The sequence below is a fragment of the Triturus cristatus genome, chromosome 1_2, assembly GCF_964204655.1.
Source record: "Triturus cristatus chromosome 1_2, aTriCri1.1, whole genome shotgun sequence".
NCBI classification, from domain to species: domain Eukaryota; kingdom Metazoa; phylum Chordata; class Amphibia; order Caudata; family Salamandridae; genus Triturus; species Triturus cristatus.
Window position 1 is genome coordinate 1,118,025,341 of NC_140580.1, and position 23,491 is coordinate 1,118,048,831.

At 42.8% G+C, this 23,491-nt stretch overlaps 1 protein-coding gene across 1 annotated transcript in view; it reads right to left on the reverse strand.

The window, feature by feature from the left end:
• The window catches only part of PPP6C (protein phosphatase 6 catalytic subunit), a 128,485-nt gene that overhangs the window by 22,770 nt on the left and 82,224 nt on the right, over window positions 1-23,491 (reverse strand). Inside the window, exons 4-5 of the mRNA XM_085613783.1 lie at window positions 17,757-17,898; window positions 5,002-5,081 (exon numbers count right to left, since the gene is read on the reverse strand). Of these exons, the coding sequence (XP_085469909.1) occupies window positions 5,002-5,081; window positions 17,757-17,898 (222 nt within the window). The remainder of the gene's footprint in view (window positions 1-5,001; window positions 5,082-17,756; window positions 17,899-23,491) is intronic.

Consider the following 23,491-nt stretch of genomic DNA (forward strand, 5'->3'; position numbering starts at 1 on the left):
AGGGCTGGCTCCTGCTATGTCTCAGGGTGCCCACCCCTATGACATAGCTATTTGCTATTGTAAGAAACTGGCTCTGTATATACTGCACCAAAGTGAGATACAATGTGTATAGAGTACAAGGGTCTCCAAAGGTTTGGCAGAGGTTAAACTTTGATATAACCTTACTCTCTAAAGTGGTAGCTTGGTCGAGCAGTAAGGCAGTATAGGAGGACAGTGTAAAGCATTTGATGTACACACTCAGTCAGCAAATGATCTCACACACTCAAGAACTGAACTCTAGGCGCGTGTTCTCCTGGATTGAGGGCTGCAGGAATAGTCTGGAGGCTTGAGGTAGGTCAGGGGTCAACGGATCTCGGGTCAGGATCGCCGGGGGGACCTCCACGGGGTGTTTGTTCACTCAAACACGGGCCGGGCTCGGCGGGTGCAGTGTGCTGGTTGCGCGGGTCCTGGCTGGCACCAGAAGCTGCAATTCAAACACGTCCGGTGTTCACGGGAGAAACAGCTTGGAAAGCGAATGCAGGCAGGTCCTCCGGGGTTTTTGAGGTTACTGGCCGCTGGACACGCCGGGGTTTTGCAGGAGCAAGTTCGAGGGTAGACAGGCCTGTAGGGCAGGGGCAAAGTCAGTGGGCCTCGTTCTCTTGTTCGCTCTGCACGGCTCTTCGTCCTTTTCTTGTGGTTGCTGGATCTGAGGAAGGAAGGTTCAGGGTGCCCCTAAATACTAAATTTAGGGCGTTACAGGTAGGTAAAGCGTAGGGACCAATGGGTCCCTTCCCTGGGGTGGGTACACCCCCTATTCTGCCACTCTCCAGTGGCAGGGGGGCAGGAGCCTGTTCCTGGTTGGCTGGGTCCCCCCATCCTCAAGATGGCGGGGACTCGAGGTTGTGCTTCACCTCGCCTCCCACACCTTAGGGGTGGAGTTGGCAGAGGTGGGCACACCTCTCTTCCTCACTTGTTTTTTCCGCCGGGTCTCCCGCCCAAAGTGGGGGGTAGAACCAGTGGGGACCAGTTGCTGAGTACAGCAAGTGGTCTGGAGAAGCTCACAAAGGCGGCATGCCTTTGAAGCTTCTCCTTCGTAAACCCTGCACATCCTGGGGGAGGAGGTTTGGCACCTCGTCCCAGGATGTGCATTGTTTCTGGCACCCGAGAGCAGCAAGCTCTCAACCCAGGGGTCCAGAAACATGTCTGGTGGTGGCAGCCTGCGCAGCCACTCAGGCAGATCACTGGGATTTGGTCGAGTTTCAGGGGGCATCTCTAAGATGCCCTCTGTTGTGCATTTGAAATTAAATCCCACACTGGCATCAGTATGGGTTTAATGTGCTGATAAGTTTGATACCAAACTTCCCAGGCTTCAGTGCAGCCATTATGGTGCTGTGGAGTTCGCAATGACAACCTCCCAGGACCATATACTCTTAATGGCAGCACTGCACTTACAGGGCCCAGGAATGGACCTGGGCACTGTAGGGGTACAGGGCTCATGCACCCGGCTAGAGGGGTGACTGATGTATGCCAGGGCAGTGGTTTGTGGGCATGGCACACAGGGATGTATGCCATGTCGACCCTTTGTTTTGTTCTGCACCCAGACACTCAGTCTGCAAAGGCAGTGTGTGTGTGTGTCAGGGTACGTGGCATCTAAGGGTGGCACAATAAGTGCTTCAGTCCTTAGGGGCCTTCTCTGGTCACAGTGCCCTGGGTACGCATGGTACCATTTACCAGGGGCTGACATGAGGCCAGAGATGCCAATTGGGGGTTTTGTTTTGGGGAAAGAACAGGTCCTGATTGGCAGGGCCCCAGAGCACATCAAGTCAAAGAGCATCAGTAGTCTTCAACAAAAAAAATAAAAATGGGGGGGTTTACTGCAACAGAAACCCATCTTCTCACAGCTATGGCTTGGACAGGAGCTTTACAGCTCCCACCAAGCCATAGCAAACTGTGCTCCGCTTCGCTTGCTAGAAGCAGAGCACAATTGCTTTTACATAGAGGGAGCGGCATGTTTTGCAGATCCCTATGTGTAAAAGCAATACAGTCTCGAGCAGCAGGGGTGGAACCGGCAGCAACCGCAGGGGCCTTCAGGCTCCTCCCGCAGTCCTCGACAAAAGTAACGGGGTGCCCTGGGTGGGACCAGGGAACCCAGAAGAGAGCCGGACCCCAGGGGATGAAATCAGACCAGGAGGGGGCCACACAGCTCACCTCCTTTAATTAAAAAGAAATAAAAAAAAAAAAAAAAAAAAAAAGGAAGGGCCTCGGGGATAGGCTCCCCGGGGCTGAAAATGGGCCGGGGAGGGAGGCCACGTGGCCCTCATCTCCCTTAATGAATACATTAAAAAAATTAAAATAAAGCGGGACAGGCAAGTCACCTGAGTCCCCCCACTCTCTCACCACCACTCTGCAAATGCACCTCCTGGCGTACAACTGGTTGGGAGGTGAAGTACCCTTGGCTGCAGAGTGTCCTTGGGGGCCAACAAGCCCTCTTGTTACCTCCAATAAGTCCCAAACAGCGCGATTGCTAAGAGGACTTCGAAGGCAATGCCCCCTTTCTCCACCACTCTGCAAAAGAGTCCCCAGGTGCACTGCTGGTTGGGGGATTTAGTCCCCTTGGTTGCAGAGTGTCGTTAAGGGCCAACAAGCCCTCGTTACCTCCAGTAAGTCTCACACAGTGGAATTGCTGAGAGGTCTTCGGAGACCATGCCTCTTTATCCACCACTCTGCAAACACACCTCCTGCCACACTGCTGGTTGAGTGATTAAGTCCTCTTGGATGCAGAGGGTTCTAGGGGGACCAGAACCCCTCCTGTTCCCTCGAGTAAGTCCAACACAGCAGGATTCCTGAGAGCTGGTCGGAGGCCTCGCCCCTTTTCTCAACCAGTCTGCAAACGTGACTATTTAAAAAACCATAGAAATTCACTTTAAAAAAAAAAATCAAATGTTACAGGGTCATTATAGTTAGAAAAAAGAATTAAAAAAATAAATAAATTCGCTGGCAGTCAGGTGAGTTTGGTAAAATACCAGTGTTCTCATTATGACTTAAAAATAAAAAACATCATTATGCAGCACGATCATGGCAGGATATCATCCTGCCTGAATCTTTTCCTCGCGCCATCCCTTTTCGCTCGATTAGCCTTTACCTTGATAGGTTGGGTGCACAAGTGGGTCATGCTCCTCAATTTAACTCCAAACAACAAGTCCCCGTTCCGGAGCCTGACCCACATAATGAAAATGAGAACACTGTGGTATTTTACCAAACTCACCTGACTGCCTTTTAAAAGTTTACCACATGGACATCAGTGCTTGTGCTTTATGGAAATTACCGACAAGGCAAATAACATCAGTTATTTCACCAACAGGCACAATGCACTGTGGAACTTGAAGTAAAGTGAACACAGTCATGTGACCTAACCCTATTAAAAGCGCGCCCAAGCGCACCTGAGTGTTTGCTACTTCCATCTGTGAACAAGGCTAGTATGCCGAAATGGAAGCAGGCGCTGACAGACTTTGAAAATAAAACCTCTGTTGCAGTATTGGGCCTCACTACTTGTGTGTTTACAGTGGTGTAGTGATGGGCTGCACCATGCCCATTGCGTGAGGCCGCCTTGAAGGGTCCTGGGCTCTGGAACGGGGACTTGTTGTTTGGAGATGGGGAGACACACGGATACACACACGGATACACACACGTGTGTGTGTGGGGGGGGGGGGGGAAGTTAGCTGATAGGCAGCATGTAATCAAAGGCAAAAATGCAGTCAGTGAGAGTTTGGATGGGACCTGGGTGCTTAGACTAAGAGTGGACAGTCATTGCGTTGCGATTTTGTGTTCTTTAAATGAGGTGAGTTTTCTGCTGTTCCCTAAATTGGAAAAGGGTTGGGGGCAGTCCTGTGGGATACAAGTATACTGATTAAGATCGTGGGTGCATACACAGAGAAACCCTGTTGCCTTGTCTTTCTTTTTTGCACTTCTTTGAGCCCAATTTAAAAGTGTCCTTGTTGCAGCAGTACCTAGAGCCACCAAAGGTTGTGTGAATGCCAATCATGATGGTTTCTAGATAATGCATGTGGTTTTGAAGTGTGAGAACCAACAACTGTAAAGATATAGTTGATACTCTGAATACCTTTAACAGAAATGCTAATAAAGTGGTTTACTGAATAAATTGCTGCTGCCCTGAAGTGCACTTATAATACATGTGGTACATGCAATTGTTATTTATAGTGCATACACTACACTCGAATAGTGATTTTTAAAACAACCATATAGATTACACAGGATGCTGGTGGTAGGCAAGTTTCAGTAGTGGTGAGGTGGCAACAAATTATTTCTGAAATCCACATACTATATCCAACATTTTACACTATTTTCTTAGTGTGGGCAGACCAACATAGAGGGTAATCAATTTACTTGGCATAGAAAAGGCACAACAGAGGATTGTCACTATTCTTTGGTTTTCTTAGATGTGTTCTTGATTTAGCAGAATACAGACAGAAAACAAATGTTTAAAATAGGCGTGCTTTTCAACACCCAGTCAGCTGTTTCACATTTTTCCCACATTTAGCTGGAATGGTTAAGCGTAGTTTAAATCCTCTTTGGGTTTGCTGTCAACAGATACATACTAACTGCACCCCTTTCTTTTAAAAAGGTACTGTGGACTTCACAAGTAATTTTTGCAGACTTGTCCACCCATCATCAGGTCAGCTTCTTGAGAAGGGGACAGGTACATCAGGGACTGAGGCCAAGTCAATTTCAAATGTGAAGTACCAAGGTAAATTGAAGAAACGTTTCAGAGACCTTTAGAAGGAAAACAACTTCAAATCAAATTGAATAGTAAACAGAATGTGTTGACTAATACCAGGTGGCATAAATGTACAATAAAGTGTGACTAGACAAGTGCCACAGAGAATAGAAAATACAGTAACAAACAAACAGACTTAGCAAAACACTGTGCATTACAGCGAGAAAGGGCTCAATAAAATCCCACTAAGTCTGTTGAGAATATGGAATAAAGGAAAATTCACTTACAGCTGCTACTGTGAGCATATCGAACACTTTTGTGCAGTACCGCCATGCATTTGCGTTTCCATATTTCGTTTGGCATTCATCTAGTAAGTAAATGAAATGAATCTTTATTCGGACGTGGTCACAGCCATAAAAGATACAATCGTGGTACAAAATACATTCATTACAATTCTATAAATAGTTAAAAATAAAGACTCATGATTACATCCGGCTAAAAACAAAATAAAGGAAAGTAAGTCCACACCACGACCAATCGGGTCTTGCTTGTCTTGATCAAGAGGCGGCCCACAGATAGTTTATGACTACAAAAAGGGTATGTCCGTTGGGCAAGAGTTGCAAGTACATGAGCACCACTCGGGCTTGCCTAAACTTTAAAGAGGGGTCGGAGAAACTGCCTCCTAGGGTGACTAGAATATTTACATAAAAGTACTAAATGTAGGATATCCCAGTGGAGAGCTAGAATAGCAGCCACAGGGCCCGCTCAAGTTAAGTGAAGAGCAGTAAGTTTTTATATTTAATTTATGTAGAGTTTGCAACACCAACTTATGAAAGACTTTGGCTGAAGATCTGGAAAACTGCATAGCTATACAAAAATAAAAGCAACGCGGGATATGGATGCTACGTTGGAAGGATTCTGGGAAAACACTGAAAAATACCATCAAAAAGGTCAATAAACTGAATCTGCTAAAGCATAACACATTGAACAAAGCCTAGACAATCAATTCTCGATTTGCCATATCACAAATTAATAGAATAGTAAATGGGCATATTTGCAGTCCAATAATAAGCCTGGATTTTATGAAACAATCGAAAAGCATTGGGCTCAGCTAGAACAAACAAGCAAAATTTAAAAAGAAAAAAAAGTACATTTTTAATAAGGTCTTGTAAAATGAACCAGCCAAAAAGTGTGCTCACAAAGGAGACACTTCCACTACTATGACCGCATTCATAAGTAGCAGGGAAAAAAAAAAAGATTAGCTACATTATGATTTGTCATGTGCGATACAAAAAATCTTTACAAATAGGAAAAGGGTTTTGGTCGTTCAATTTCTCTTTTAAGGAGCCAAGCAAACAAACTATGGGTCATTTATTAAAGAGTTCTACAGTGGGCACGTGGGGGTGTTAGGAAAACTTGTATGGTTCCCAAGCTAAGAAAATTCTAATCCAGATCATTAATCTCCATTTGCTACTATAGAGGGTTGTCCATGTTTGGTCTTCACTGACATACAGATTGGATTTAATGCAGTCAACAGAAACGGTTTGTGGCTTACTTTGTACGCTAGAGTAATTGATCGCAAAAAAGGTACAAACTGCCTAATGCTGCTATATAAAGCTAACACAGCATGTGTAAGAGTTAGCATGTGTAAGAGTTAGCATGTGTAAGAGTTGAGCAAGATGTAAGTGGGGAAAAAAAGCTTTGAGATAGACACGGGGTGCACTAGCGGAGAAAAATAGAACTAGACGTTCCAAATTACAGAGGAACTTGGAACTCCCATCCAAGCGTTCTCTGATAATGCATACCTATAATGTTTTACAAAGATAAAACTACAGCACGTTAAAGGTGATGGGAATGGGCCAGGAAAGGCAATCTGAAAAACAATATGTACTAAGCTATGGGAAAGGTGAAAAACGGACATCGTAGAATTTCCAAGAAATAAGATTTACAGACTGTTCTACAGACTGTTATCCTGGCAACATGAAAATAACGTAATTTATCATTAACAGAAATCAAATAAGGCAATTCTTAAAACTTGCAAGAGCATGAGGAATAGTTCAGTGGAGGGAGCACTGCAGTGTTATACAGTAAAGTCAAAGGCTGTACTAATTATGGAGAACAATTTTATTATAAGAATTCTTGATGTGCTACAGACAATTAGTAATTGCTACTCCTATGTGGTTGGGTTTGATTAAATGTCCAATGCTAGAGCTACAATGATTTAAAAGAAGCAAACTCAAACAGGAGCCCAATTTGATATGAAGAGCCCAACTGTTGAGATTATATATATATATATCTCACAGTGGCAGTCTTGACTGCGTAGTTATACAAAAGATAGAGATTCCATATGAAGTGTGTTTTTTTGTTCTGCTTATAACTTCAGCGCTGTTGACTGATCTTCACACCAGAGGGGGACAATCTTCACTCAAGCAGGGGCTGAGAAAGCGGGGTGGAGTCCTAAAACACTACCCCACCATAACCATGCAAGTTCCATAAAAGAAAATTGAATAACGATACAGAAAGCAGTTATACAGCATTACACTAGTTTTGGCAGAAAGTTAGATCTTTACTCAGAAAGCGAGCTTTTTGTGATTTGGTGCAATTGTGTTCAGCCGTTCGAAAGAAATTAATGGTATAAAAAAATAGCGATATCTAGTGCAACTGTAGTCCTGTGGGACTGAAATTTAAAATAAAGCATTCAGATTGGCTGGTCCTGGAGGAGAAATGTTGTGGTCGCCATTACAGAATTTGGGGACTCTGTCACAGAGTGCTAAAAAATAAATACAATTTTAAAAAACATTGTAAGGAACAATGCAGGGATACCATCAACCTATTGGGATGGATCCATAGGGACCACCACAAGAGTCCAAAATAATTTTTTTTAAACAAAAGCACAGGTGCACCACGCCACAACAAAAAAGTCAATTGGAACAGTTGTAAAGTCCAAGTCCAGTCAATAAACGGATGAAAGCTCCTTGATTCTATCTCTTTATTCCATATTCTTGTAATGTAGAGATAGAAACAACACAGCCGACGAGTTTCGTCCTGATACAGGACTTCTTCAGGGCACTGCATCCAGCGATCAAAGTTTCTTCATGATTAGAGTAGTATAAACGAGGAATGCTTATCTCAATGTCATAATCCCATTTTGAAAAATCTTCATGACGTCAAGTGTACACAAGATCTCAATAAGTTCATCAAATTCGCAAGATGAGTATCTAAATTGTTAAGAACATTATTACTGGACCGTGATACGCTGGTCACGGTCGACGAGAGAGAGTACAGCAGCAAAGTTTCCTCCGGTATGGCATGAATATATACTTTTGGGGGGGGGGGGGGGGGGGGGGGGGGGAGGGCGCATGGCCAGCACGGGGCTGGACCTCCTGCGGGGTGATGGCCACAGATGTATCGTAATATATTACTTTGCGCAAAAAAGAAAAACACAACAAAAAAAACACATAAAAAACGAAGCTATACGTAGGACTTATAATAATTACACAAAAAATAGATCTAAAATAAAAAACTATAACTTCCACCGCCGCAATGCAGTGCATATGACCTCGCATATTGAATCAAAGAGGAAATATCAAATCTATGGTGGTGAAAGTTCTACTTGAGTCATTTACGTACAACTGGTGGATTTTATTGTTTTCTGGCATAAAAAAAAAAAAGAAAAAGTAGATTTTTTTATTTTTAGGAGACCTACATACACCTCCATTTTAACCTTTGTGTTGGTCAGCGAAAACAATCACGAATGCAGCAGATACAGCGCATATTCTAGACCAAACATTTGCAAAGCCAACAGGTCTCGCTTTTGTGAAATATTGACAATGCCAAGGTTAAAAAACAGGACATAATGAAAAAGGAGCTGTGACGCAGCAGCGGAGTCATAGTGTAGGCATGCGTACGTTACATGTGTGCACCTACAAAACAGCAGAAGCATTTATTTTCTATTAACCAAATTTGAATGGTTAAAAAACAATAAAAAAATAAACTTTATAAGTAGCCCAAAGACCTTTTTTGGGAAGAGGGGGGGGGGGGGAGTTAGGAGAGTTTGGTGGAAGTAACAGAGGGTGAAGCAACACGGAGGGCGTGTTTGGGAGGAAGCAGCACTGGGAAAGAGAAGCAATGGATGAAAGAGGAGGGAGCGGGTGTGACGAAGCAACATGGCGGGTGGCGGTGAGAAGGAGTCGCAATGGGCAAGGGAGGAAGGCGCAGGTGGGGGAAGCAACATGGTGGGTGGGGGTAGAATCAACTGTCGAGGGTAGGAGGGTGCGTGGGGGAAGCATATGGAGGGCGGTTAAGGCGAAAAAGCAACAGGTTAGAGAACAACAATGGGAGATCGGCACACCGCCGAAAAAGCAACAGGGGAAAGCACACAAGGGTGAGTGCAACATGGAGGTGGGTTGGGAGAGGCACACTGGTGAGACAACAACATGGAGTGCAGGGGGAGAGAAGTACACAAGAGAGATAGTTGAACAACACATGCACTCCAATGGAATGCTTAACCCTGAAGAAAAAAAAGTAGTGCTTGAAAACCAAGCAGTAGAAGCATAGAAGTCAGTCAATCAAAAGAGAAGGAAAGAGGCTATGCTCATGGAAGGGACAAACCAGACTGAGAAGAAGGACCATGAATATGAATCAGGCAAATGAGCTATAGGAAAGCCAACCAATAGTAAGCAATGGGCGGGCTCCAGGGCCATGTATGTTCTTGGTAAGCCCACAACGTCTTGAAACAGACCCAGCATTCGCTATCTAATAGGCTCAACCTGAAAAAATATCCAAGTCATCAAGTATACTACTATACCAGGGGTCTTCAAAATTGGGGGTGCCCTCCCCCCCCCCCCAATGGGGGGCCTCAAGTGATCGGGGGGGGGTGGGAGGGGGGTTGGGTGGAGTGCAAGACTCTGGCCAAAATTAGGTTGATAGCAGCGCTTTGTTTTAAGCAGTGGGGAAACATTTGCAGCAGTAAGCCACTCTGTAATGGGCCATCACTAGCTTCTTTTGTCATTTATATCCTAGCTGGGAAAAATGGTAACAGAATTTAACTGTATGTTTAAATAGATCTTGTGTTTAAGTCGAGACATATTTAAACACTGCCAGTTTAATAGAATAATTGTGAAAAATCTAAGGGGGCCCGATTAACTTTAATTCTTACGGGGAGGGGGGGGGGGGGGGGGGCAGCATAAAAAAGTTTGAAGACCACTGAACTATACAGACATGAATGGCGATATCATACTTAGCATGCAGAGAACCATAGTAAGAAATAACTTCCAAAGCTACAGACAGACATTTGTTTACTAGATTAGCACTAAAACAATCTCCACTATACACCATTTAAAGAAACTAAAGAAACAATTGAGCCCAAGGCATCAGCAATTTGCCCTTGCGGTTTGGCAAGAAGGATGAGTTACTTACCTGTAATCCTAGTTCTCTTCCAGGGGTATACTCAAAGTCATAAGCACTGAATAGGCCCGCCCTCGTGCGGGGACCCTGGAGCAAAGCAAATAATGTATGTGTGTGTGTGTATATATATATATATATATATATATATATACATATACATATATACACACACACATACACACACACACCACACATATATATACACACACACACACCACACATATATACACACACACACACCACACATATATACACACACACACACCACACATATATACACACACACACCACACATATATACACACACACATATATACACACACACATATATACACACACACACACACCACACATATATATACACACACACCACACATATATATACACACACACACACACACACACAACCACACATATATACACACACACACACCACACACATATATACACACACACATATATACACACACACATATATACACACACACATATATACACACACACATATATACACACACACATATATATATACACACATACATACACACACACACACATATATATACACACATACATACACACACATATATATATATATATATATATATATATATATATATATATATATATATATATATATATATATATATATATATATATATATATATATTATGCATATATCTACATATGCAGCCATGAAAACATGTTACTAGGCTCAAAAATTGCCACAATTGCATTGCAAATCTTTTACATTTGAAAATATAAAGAAACATAAGTCATAATATTCTTATGATACATATAAAGAAAACTGCTTTGAGTTTGCTATGAAACACACAAACTTTATTTTCAAAGGTAAAAAGGCAAGATCATAGAGGCAGATTAGCCTAGCGAGGCTGCAGATAGAAACAATTGGAAAACTGGCACCGTGCCTTTAAGACCTCCAGGAACCCCCAGGCTCCCATCATGCACCACAGGTGACAGTTAGGTCTGTTCTTTTGGACGGTGGATAACAGTTTAATCACAGCATGGGTAACAGATACATATATATGGCCATGGTATTCGTCCGGGGAGGGTTGCTTATGACTTTGAGGAGTATACCCCTGGAAGACAACTAGGATTACAGGTAAGTAACTTATCCTTCTCTTCAAGGGGATACTCATCAATAGTAATAAGCACTGAATAGAGTAGCAAGCCCATCTCCATATCCTGTGGACGAATACCAGCATATCAAAAACCATTTTACCAAAACATATATCACCCAAACTAATTTCTCAAGGATGCTTGTCCAAATTGAGCATCTGCTTAAGTGTCAGAATCAAGGCAGTAACGGCGTGCGAAAGTATGAACCGAACGCCATGCGGTTGCTTTACAAATTTCCTGAATAGGTACATTTTTAAGCATCGCTATCGTAGCAGCTTTGCCTCTTGTAGAATGAGCCCTCGGCTTGTCCGGGAGCTGCTTATGTGCCAGTTGATAAGATAACGTGATACATGACACTATCCATCTAGAAATAGATCTTTTAGAGGCAGGGAAACCAGTGTTCAATGGACCATAATTCACAAACAGTTGATCAAACTTTCGTACACTTTGTTTTATCTATATAGAATTTTAACACTCTTTTTAGCTCTAGAGAGTGCAGAGCTCTCTCCGCAGAAGTGACAGGGTTCACAAAGAAAGTAGGAAGAGCAATCGACTGGTTGATGTGAAACTCCGAGACCACCTTAGGAAGGAACCTCGGATGAGTACGCAACACCACTCTGATCGCGTGAAAAACGAGATAGGGCTCTGTAGAGCATAAGGCTTGTATCTCACTAACCCTGCGAGCAGATGTGATCGCCAAGAGAAAAGCAGTCTTCCACGATAGATGCTGAAGGGAAGCTTTGTGGATAGGTTCGAATGGGGGACCCATTAACTTAGAAAGGACCACATTAAGCTCCCAGGAAGGAGATGGAGACCTAACGGGTGGGTAGACCTTTTTTAGACCCTCCAGGAAATCCTTAACAGGCATCTGAAAGAAAGAAGCCAGAGTGTGAGACTTTCTATATGCGGTTGTCGCTGCCAGGTGAACCTTTATGGAGGAATATTGCAAACCTGCTTTGGCCAAATACAGTAAGTATGGTAACAGTACCTGTTCCTGACCTCTAATAGGATCATGACCCTCAGCAGTACACCACATGTAAAAACGCTTCCACTTAAAAGCATAAGACTTCCTCGTAGAAGGTCTCCGAGCCTCCTTCAAGATCTGCATGCAGTCTTGAGAGAGACCTAAATGTCCATATTGGATGAACTCCGGAGTCTTGCTGCTAACCTCAGGGACGGCAGGTTGGGATGGAACCTCTTGCCGCCCGCCCTGGTTGCGGGTATCTGGAGGCGAAGACTAGGAATTTTGTGTTTTCTGCGTCCGCGAAGAGATCTAGGTCTGGTGCTCTCCAGCTGTGGAAGATGTCTTGCACCACTTTTTATTGTAGCACCCAGTCGTGTGCTTCTGCGAAATGCCTGCTTAGGCTGTCCGCTGGGACGTTGAGGACACCAGGTAAGTGAATTGCGGAGATCTTCATGTCTCGTGCTAGAAGCCACTTCCAAATCGCCTGTGCTTCCAGTGACACGGGTCTGGACCTGGTGCCCCCTGCTTGTTCAGGTAGTACATCGTTGTTGTATTGTTCGTCTGAACAAGCAGAGCAGGCGATTTGATGGAAGGAAAAATGCCTTGAGAGCCAGATGCACCGCTCTGAGCTCCAGCATGTTTATGTGGTATAGTTGTTCACTCTGACCACATTCCTTGGATCTGTAGTGACCCCATATGAGCGCACCATCCCTGAAGTGATGCATCAGTCACCAGAGTCTGCTTGGGCAGTTCCTCTTGAAAGGGGACTCCTATGATGAGAGGAGTCCGTCACATCCACCATCTGATGGAGAGCCGGACAGAGTTAAAGTGTCCTCCCAGCGATTGGAGATTTGGGACCATTGATCCTCTAGAGTCTGCTGTAGAGGTCTCATGTGAAGTCTGGCGTTTGGAACTAGAAAAATGCACGAGGCCATCGAACCCAGTAGAGATGAGACCTGCCTGGCTGAGGTATCTTCAGGAGGGTCCAAAACTTGTGGAAAATGGATGATAGTCTCTCCTCTGAAGGATACGCTCTTGCGTTTACTGTGTCCAAAGTTGCGCCCAGGTAATGTATCCTCAGTGTTGGATTGAGGATGGATTTATTTAAATTGACGTGTAGACCCAGCTGATGCAGTTGTTGAATGCAGTAAGCGAGGTGCTGCTGTAGAAGAGTTGGAGACGCACTCTTGAGGAGCCAGTCGTCTAGGTAAGGGTCTGACTGGATGCGAAACCTTAGAAACTTTCGATGCTTTGGAGAAATTGGGACGTGGAAATAGGCATCTTGAAGATCTATGGAACACATCCAGTCCCCTCGATGTAGGTGCGGTATTATTTGATGTAAATGCCAGCATTCTGAACCTCTCTCTCAGAACGAACTGGTTGAGAAGCCCGAGATCTAGTATAGGCCTGAACTTCTTGTTTGGACCTTTCTTTGGGACCAAAAAATATCAGGAGTAGATCCCCTGTCCACGTTGGTGCCATGGAACCTCCTCAATGGCCTCCTTTAGGAGTAGAGCGGACACCTCTTCTCTCAGAAGATTTATGCGATTGATGACAGTCTTTCGAGGAGGAATAGAAGGAGGAGGGGACTTGAACCGGATGGAATACGCATTCCTCACAATATTGAGCACCCACTTGTCTAGTGTGATTTTGGTCCTCTCTTCCAGGCAGAACCGGACACCCCCCCCCCCTCACCCCTCCCCCACCGGAGTGTGTAACGGAGTTATGGAAAGCAAGCACTCACTGCTCCTGTTGTTGCTTGGCGGCAGGTGTGGACTGTCTGGAGTTCCCTCCTCGTCCTCTACCAGGAAGACGCTGGTAGGACTGTGATCTTCCTTGATGTTGCTGGGAGGACCACTGGGAGGTTTGAACCCCCTATTGGTATTGGTGTCGATCGTAGGGGCGGTAGCGTTGCCTGAAGTCCTTCCTCTTCGAGCCCAACCGCCTTCACAGTGTCCAGTTCGGTCTTCATCCTGGACATTCCGTCATCAGCATGAGAGCTGAAGAGCGATGTGCCATTGAAGGGGAGATTGAGGATACAATGTTGAGCTTCTGGCTTCAAACCAGTCAATCTCAGCCAGGCAGAGCAACGGGCACAAATCCCATGTGCGTAACCATGGGCAGCTAAGTCTGAGGCATCAGCAGCTGCACTGATGACTTGATTGGCCACCAAACCCCCTTCATTGAGTATCTCCAGGAAATCTTGCATGTATTCCTTTGGGAGCTTTTCAGTGAAGCGTGTGAGAGTCCCACAAAGAGCGGTCATACCGACCCAGTAAGGCCGAGGCGCTGGCTACCTTCATATACGATGCTGAAGTGGTGCACATTCTCTTATCGACAGAACCCATGGCCTTACTGTCTCTACCTGGGGGTACCGCAGATGATGCTGCCCCCGTCTGGTTCCTTCGTGATGCTGACACAATAACCGAGACTTGCGGAGTGGCAGCCCTCAGAAAAAACAAGTCTTTCTCAGGAGTCTTGTACATTTTAGTGATCCGAGATGGGGCCGCCCCCACTGATGCTTGAGTAAGGAATTTTTGAAGAGCAGGCCAGGCACTAAGGGAAGAAACGGTCTAGTTGAAGACCTTTGGTGAAGTGTTTCGAAGATGACTGACGTTTTAGTGGTAGAAATCGGCATCTCAATATGAAGCTTCGCAGCCCCTCTACATAGAACCTCATTGAAGGTCAGGATATCATCAATGGGCGATATTCTACTCGGAGGTGAGGAAGAAAGAGTAGGAGAGTAATCTGCCTTCGAATCTGAAGACCACGAAGAAGACACACACACACACACACACACACACACACACACACACACACACACACACACACACACACACACACACACACACACACACACACACACACACACACACACACACACACACACACACACACACACACACACACACACACACACACACACACACACACACACACACACACACACACACACACACACACACACACACACACACACACACACACACACACACACACACACACACACACACACACACACACACACACACACACACACACACACACACACACACACGCTATTGCTCCGGGGTCCCCGCATGTGGGTGGGACTTTCTGTGCTTATGACTATTGAAGAGAAGAGAACTGAAGATAGTGTGAACATCATGCTGTTTTACAATGAACCTAGGAGGCATTTGTTAATTACATTAACACCATTAAGAGAAATAGCTTCATGGATTCCAAGACCGTGAACCATTTTTTCACAAATTCCGATGCGAATATCCTCTGTAAACATGCAAACCTCTTCAGGCGTGGACCAACTTTGAGAAAGATCAGCAATAACCCATATTAGACCTTGTGTGTTCAATTTTATTTAGCTAAAGTTTTCTGTAGAATCAATATCCTTTTAGAGCTGCTTGGGAATTGTTGGTCATCCTTTGTAAATGGGAAACCGCTAAATTCAGGTGCATTAGTGCTGAGTGGGTTAATGTTGTTCATTCATCAACTCAGATGGTTTGCTTCGAAAAGTGGACAAGAACGTAGCACGTTCTATAAAACCGGAAGACAAAAAAATTATAAGAAGGCTGATTTTTAGATGTAGTGACAATGAACAGCATAATAGATTTTTGATATGCAACTCATTTAATAGTTTAAGTGGGAGTACCTATTGAGTGAGTACAACTTTTCTGTGCTGGTGAGTGATGCCATTTGATGTTTTTAACCTGCTTTTACTGAAATAAAACAGACAAGGACATGGCACTTGCCACCGAATATTTCCTCAGGGACTGAAGGCTCTGCATATCAGACATTCTAGAAAACTGTTTTCACACCCTGGGTAAATACCCTCTGGGCAGCCCAAAACAATAATTGACAAGTCTTTACTGGCATGAAATAAACTCCAAAACTTTGATTGCGTACTTGTAGAAGGGAAAATAAACTAAATTAAATGCAGCTTTTTCAGACCAGAATAACACATTTTGAAGCGGATAATTTACTTTGCTCAATATGACTGCAGAAATTAATGCAAATGCAAAAATCAACAGTCGCTTAAACTAGCAGACACTAATATCCATATTGACACCATGGTTTAAACCAGTATTTCATCATTTAGGCATAAACCAATGTAAAAAAAGCCATAACCACATGCCTAATGGAGGAAATGTACAGCTCTCGGCCAGGTTTGGAAAAATTCTCAGGGAAGCTTACAAGATAATGAACATGACTACTGTGGGCGGTTAAAGTTGCAGGTTGTTTTCGCCTCCTCAAATTTAGCCCAAGTACAGTAGATGATTGGTGTAGCGGCTCATGATATGGCACAGTGCATTCGATTAACTGGCCTGAGATTTTGCAGCACCATGCTGGCAGACAAAATTACAGATTGTTTTTGGCCTTTTCAATATTTGGCTATGTCTGGTGCATGGCACGTTATGTAGGCTTCCTGATATCGTATTATGCACTTTATGAGTTCGTCTGCAAAATGCTATTCAAACACTTGTGTATGCTGCTAACTTACAATGCACTTTATCACGTTGTCTTTTGGTCTGGTGATCCAAGTTTTCGGAACAAAAGAATAACAAATGGTGAATATTTATGAAATCCCAAAATCGATGTACCAACGATTGGATGGTGTTACTTGACACATCTCCTCTTAAATCTCCTCAATTTAGTAGATTTAAGAACTTTTGTGCGTGTTTTTAATGAACAATGGAATGTATCCTGTTGCACATAACTGTCGCTGAGGAATGTCAAAGTTGGTTGAACAATACTCTACTAACTAAAAGTTAGTAATAGTGGGATTCACATATTGAATGGGAAAATGTAAAGAAAGTGCCCTTCATCTTCCATAAGTCTCTGCATATGTAATTTAATTAGTGTAGAAGCAGTTGCCGGACGGTTGTACGATATGGTGCAAAATAACGGGCAGTTGTATGCTTTGAAGTGATGATTAACAATTCCATTCTTTTTCAGAAGATTTTAAATTGCTCTTGATATATTTAAATGTTTTTAAATAACTGGAAACAATAACATTTGACTTACTTACATTATGACATCACAGCAAGCTTTGAAAGATACAGGATTATAACCCTCACATCACCCTCCAGACAAGGGGCCACCCCCTGCGGCATCTAGTGTAGAACTTCATGTTACTAACCACCCATCTGTGGGATTGGATGCTAGACGCACCAGATCGTTGTTCTTCCTTTTTCTAGACCTTTGTAAATCTCCAGTGATTTCTTTTTTCAGGTTATATGGCGAGACACCGGGCATAGTGTTGCATGCAGATACGCTGTGTTGCATCTTCTCTAATGGGCATACGTGATATTTGGTAATCCTACTGTGCAGTTGATTCAATTCAATAAAGAAATGCTGGAAAACAAAATGACACCAGAGCAAGCAGACATGTGCGGTGACTGGGCATAATTTGAAACCCTTTCACATAATTTAACCACACAATGACAAACAACCTGTATGAACCAATAAAAATCAGAGTATAACTGGATTAGTAAGAAACAGCAAATATCAGAAAACTAAGGAAAAGAAAACTCTTACCATAAAACCCATAAACTTGGGTGATCTGTCTACTCTCGTGATTCCCTCTTAAGAGCGTTATACGATCAGGCCACTTAGCCTTCAGTGCAAGAAGATATGTGAAGGTTTCAAGACTGTAATAACCACGGTCTACGAAATCCCCCTGCACAAATACAATAATAAAAACACCTCAAAATAAGAATTCAAGAATATAGTACAATTTAGATTTCATACTTAAAATGTTAGATACAATTATCGTTAAAGCAGTACCACTAGCGCCAAGTGCCACTGTGAATGACAGGATTTCCTCTTTCTACAGTGTGTGCTCGGCCCACTTAAAGAGGCAGAAGTGTTTAACTATTAAGAATGCAAATAAAACGACATTAGGACAAGTAAACCGTGATGTAGTCTAGCATGCCCAACCGAATTATATGGGTCTGGAGAAAGCTAACCCGGTACACCTTGGATGTCTGATATTAACATACCTTGGGTGTTTCGGGCTATCTTTGGAGTCATTTGGAACAGCTACAGTTGCTTTAGAAACGATCATGAAATCATCTGAGAAATTCAAATTCGAGAGCTGAATACAAAAGCAGCAAAAAAAAAAAAAACAATTGGATTTTGCTTTAAGAAGCACAGATGGGTTGAATGTTTCTAAAATACCAATTCCTACACAGGTTTCACAGTGCGCTAAAGATTGGGAAGGTTAATTTCCACTTCCGACTGTGATATAGTCTTAATTCATCATCATCAACTTTATTTCGGCAAAAAGCCATAAAAGCAATATATACAAAAACATTTCTAACAGTTAGTACAATTAAATACATATACACAGACCAGTATTCAAGTACAACATAGAATGGGGAGAACAAACAATTAATCTATCTCAGTGATTATGCAGTTACCGCGCAATATAAAAATAAATAGGGCATATCATTTAATTAAAAAGCCAGATATAAAACTTCTTCTAAAACATATTAAAAAGAGGAACACAGTACTTATTTTGTTAACTATCAGGACAGGCGAATAGGACAATTCTTTACAATTTACAGCCGCTCTGTTTTCTAATAAGATACACTTTAAATAAAAACCTACTCAAGCAAAACACCACCAATTGAGTGGTATCTGACTTGAGTATGCGTTCTGCCTCTTTATAAGACCTAACCCCCATGTTTTTGCATAAGGGTTTGATCCAATGGTCTCTTGGTTTTTTGTAAACTGGGCAGAAAAACAATAAATGGGCATCGTCTTCTTTAGCTTTTTGAAGGCAGAGGGTACACAGGCCGCTATCGTTTTTACTCCCCCACCTACAGGTATTTGCAATTGTTTGTAACACCCCGTATCTGAATTGCAAGTATAAAGTTTTTGCTAAGGGTGGTTCTATCTCATCCATAAATTGTTCAAATTCAGGATTATCCTTTAGAAGCAAGAATTTCTGGGACAATGTGCCAATTGTTGAGCTATGAATTGTTTCATCGTTAACATATGTCCAAAAGGTAGACTTTACAAGCTTTTTTAGAGAGGGTGTCATATTCTGGGGTTCTTCCCATAACTGGCAGAGTCCCAGCTTATTAAACCACTCAAAGATGTGCTTTAGCCATGCAATTTTCTTGCACCCAGCATTCTGGGTTACTTCTATTAGTCCACACTTATAGTCACTCAACTCCGGGGTTGTCCATAATCTAACCCAGTACAATAATGGCCTTAATATTGCATAATAATCTGTCCTTTTGAGATTAATGTCCAAAAACACTGGTACTAGTGGAGTTCTCATTGGAATCTTAAGCAATCTGCGTATAAAGTAGTTTTCTTCTTTCTCAAAGTTGTTTTTACAGGAATGCCCCCATAGTTCCGCTCCGTAAAGTGCAGCTGATTGGGCCTTTGCTTTAAATACTTCCAATGCCGGAGTGATAGCTTTAGAATAGCTGCTACCTTGCATTTTCAAAATAGGCATTGAGTTTTGTTTTAAGGATAATTTACTTTTTTCCAGCTGGCCCTTCCAAGAGAGCGTACAATCCAATCTAATTCCTAGATAATTAAAACTCTCCACGTACTCCAATTTGTGGTCATTTAATACCAGGTTTTTCCTAAAGGACTTATGTGGGTTTATGGACATATATTTTGTCTTGGATAAGTTTATTTCTAGCCCCTTTCCTGCACAATAATTACTAAAGGAATTCACTAAATTTTGTAGCCCCTTAGGTGTTTGTGAGATGAGAATTGTGTCATCGGCAAAAAGTAATGATGTGATCGCCTCAACTCCTAGCTTCGGGGAGTCATGATCACAACTACTTAAATAGGTGGGTATATCGTTAACATATAGTGAAAAAAGTGTGGGCGCCAGCACACAGCCTTGGCGCACACCCCGACCTATAGGTATAGCCTTTGAGACTTCTCCACCCTTCCCCCATCTAACTTTGGCATAGTTCCCTGTGTGTAGTCTAATAAGTTCTTTAAGTAGCTCACCAGGGACTGCCATGGTATTAAGGTTAGTCCTCAGCAATTTACGTGGGACGAGGTCAAAAGCGGCCCTCAAATCAATAAATGCCACGTACAAGCTGCCCCTCCTTATATTAATATACTTCCAGCAGATGCACGTGAATCTGAATACTTGATCGACTGTACTAGTCTGGGATCTAAACCCTGCCTGGTATTTAGTTAATATCGAGGTCTCCTCTATCCACTCTAAAAGACTATTTAAAATAGGTCTGGCAAAACATTTTTGTAAAAGATCTATTAAACTTATCGGGCGGTAGTTGCTGGGGTCATAACGATCCCCTTTCTTAAAAATTGTTACAATTTCAGCCCCTTTCCAGGTTTCAGGAATTGGTGTTCTCGCCACTATAGAATTACATAAAAAATTTATATAGGGTCCCCAAACTTCCTTATCGTGCTTGAATAAGTCGCCAGGAATCTTATCAGGACCGGGGGCTTTGCCCATTTTAACGGCCTGTATTATCTCAGTAGTCTTTTAGGCTAAACCACAAGGGAGCAGTATTCAATACTGAAATAATCTCTTGATATCCCCCGTTGGTAGCCCCTCATCATTAGTAGCATACAGTTTCGAAAAGTGGTCGCACCATGTTTTTTCATCTAGTAAATGTCCCTATGGGATCTACACTTTTTATTCCCTTTTGAAATTAAATTCCAAAAGGTACTCTGATCTCTCAATTTGGCCGCGTTGAAGAGATCAGCCCATAAGGTATCATCCCAATCTTTTTTTGCTTGGGTCAAGGTTTTATTGTATGCCTGTCTGTTATCTCTTATATCCTTAGGGTCCATTAATTGAACAGCCTGGATCAAAAGTGACTTAGCTGTGCGACAGTCCTTATTATACCATTGGTTAACTGATACTACATGATTATCTTTATAATTGTTATCCTTTTTATAGATTTTACTTAGGTGAGGGGTTAGAGCGTCTACTAATTTATAATGCATATCTAAAACACCCTGAGTGCCTATTGGGGGCATCTGGCATACTTCCATGGTGTCAGCGAATGCACCATAAATTTGTAGCAGCGTCTCGTCTTTAGCCAAAATGTATGGCCATTTTAAAGCACGCCTATGATTTGTTATTTGGGGTTCCCTAATTGAGCTACTTAATATGGTTTCCCCTGCTACATTAGATATAAAGGGCTCGGGATCCAACCATAATTGTAGCGGAAAATGATCACTCTGATCTGTGATCAATATTGAAATCAATTAATAAATGCCATAGGTTGAGGGACACCAATACAAAATCCAAGTGTGATCTACAATTGCCTTTACAAAATGTAGGGGCAGGGGGTCTATCGGACTGAAAACGGCCATTGCATGCCCTTAAATCATGAGTTACAGACAGCTGTAAGATCTGAATAGCAGCTATAGAACTCTTGACCGATCCAGTAGAATCCAGTGCCAGGACATTATTTGCAGAATCCTGCTCGTCAAATAAATTGTCCAAGCCCAACACTGGTTCGTATTTACGATTAAAGTCCCCACCAACCACTACCTGTGCATCTGGACTTAATTTGTCCAAGACGGAGTCCAAAAGCTCTATCACCTTGGATTCCTTGTTAGATGAATGGGGTCTGTTATATATATTTATTAAATGTATGGTACCTTTGCCCCTTCTATCCAGTTTTAATATCAATAAATCAGGAGAAAAAAAAAAGAAAAAAACGACAATTGAGTAACCTCTATTTCTAAAGTGACGCTTACCCAAATCACCAGTCCCCCTGATGCTCTCCCTCTTACTGATGGGATCGCGTCACAACAACATGTTTTATATCCTAGTCTGTGCGGAATTCCAACAGCCCAAGTCTCCTGGAGTAGGATAATGTCAAACTTCTCAATATAGGAGCACCAAGCTGTATCCTGTAGGTTCTTAATTATACCTGCTATATTCCATGATATTAATCTAACAGATGAATTTCCTTCTAGGCAGGGTGAGTGTACCTTCATCGATCTACCATGCCCATCTACACCGGGTGCAGGGCTAGCTAGAGTGTTTATTTTATCTGTTGTGGTTTTTATAGTGTTGTCAACCACAATCTCAGTGGTCTCAAAACTACACTGTCCGCCCTCACTCGAATTAGGATTGCTAGTTTCCATAGTATTTGAGGGCTCATCTGGTATTACAGATTTAGGAGTCAAGAAAGGTGTGAATCCAACGTCATTAGGTAGTGGGGACACCTCCAACTGTAGTTGTTCATACTCTCTAGCTCTCAAACTCAACTCCCCTGCCTGTGTATCAACAGATATCTCTAAATCAGAAGTGCCACCCAACAAGAGTCAGTCATTCTGGTCCAGGGAGCTCAATGCCAGATATATGTTATTAGTAGGGATCTGAAAGATTGGACATCTGTTAGAATTTTGGAATATGCCTGGAATATTAACATAGGGGACCCTAGCTAGATGACTATAAAAATACCCCAAAGGGTGCACACCCACACTGTTTTCCCCCAGTACCAGTGACGCTGCTCTAAGCAGTACAGTCGCAACGTGTTGAGGGTGTCTAAAATTTATAATTATACAGTCACCTCTGCAGGTTTTTCTAGCATTACCAATCCAAGGAACCCGTCTAGTTAGTAGTATCTGGTCCGCAAAATTTGTTGGAAACCCACAATTTTTATTCAGCCAAGAGACTGTCTTGCGCTTTAGTGAATCATGGGACTCGTTTCGTGAGTTTGGTCTTGGGGAGTATCCAGGGTTTTTGAACAACAACATATGGCTCACACTCTGGCGGTAAGTTAATTGAGTGAATTTTCCTTAATGAGCCAAAAGGGATAACTGGACTAGTTGGAGCCACTTCAACTGGGGGATTATTAACTCTCAACTGACTTGGCTTATTGGGTTCAGGACTCATTACTCTCTCCGTCAACGTCAATTGTGCAGCTTTTTCATGATGTTTCCCCGACTCCCTCAGTAGTGTACTATGGTCATTAGATATTTCTGATAAGAGGCCACCTAGTCTATTCACTTCAACCGACAATAAATCAATCTTATCTACAAGTGGTTGCACAACCGCTTCGAGTTTTGCTTCAAATATTTTTGTTATTTGGGCCAGAAGGTCTGTATTTGTGTCTATGCTAGTACCACAATTACTAGTCATAGTTCCCTTATGGGCGGACCCATTACTCTGAATCGGGGGAAGGTAAGGACTTGTGTAGTAAAGCTCCCCGCTCGAGTTGCGTCTTCCTGCATTTCCTTACGACTCTCTTAACAGGAGAGTAAGTAATTGGAGCTACCGTGGAAGCATCTATTAAATTCTGTTG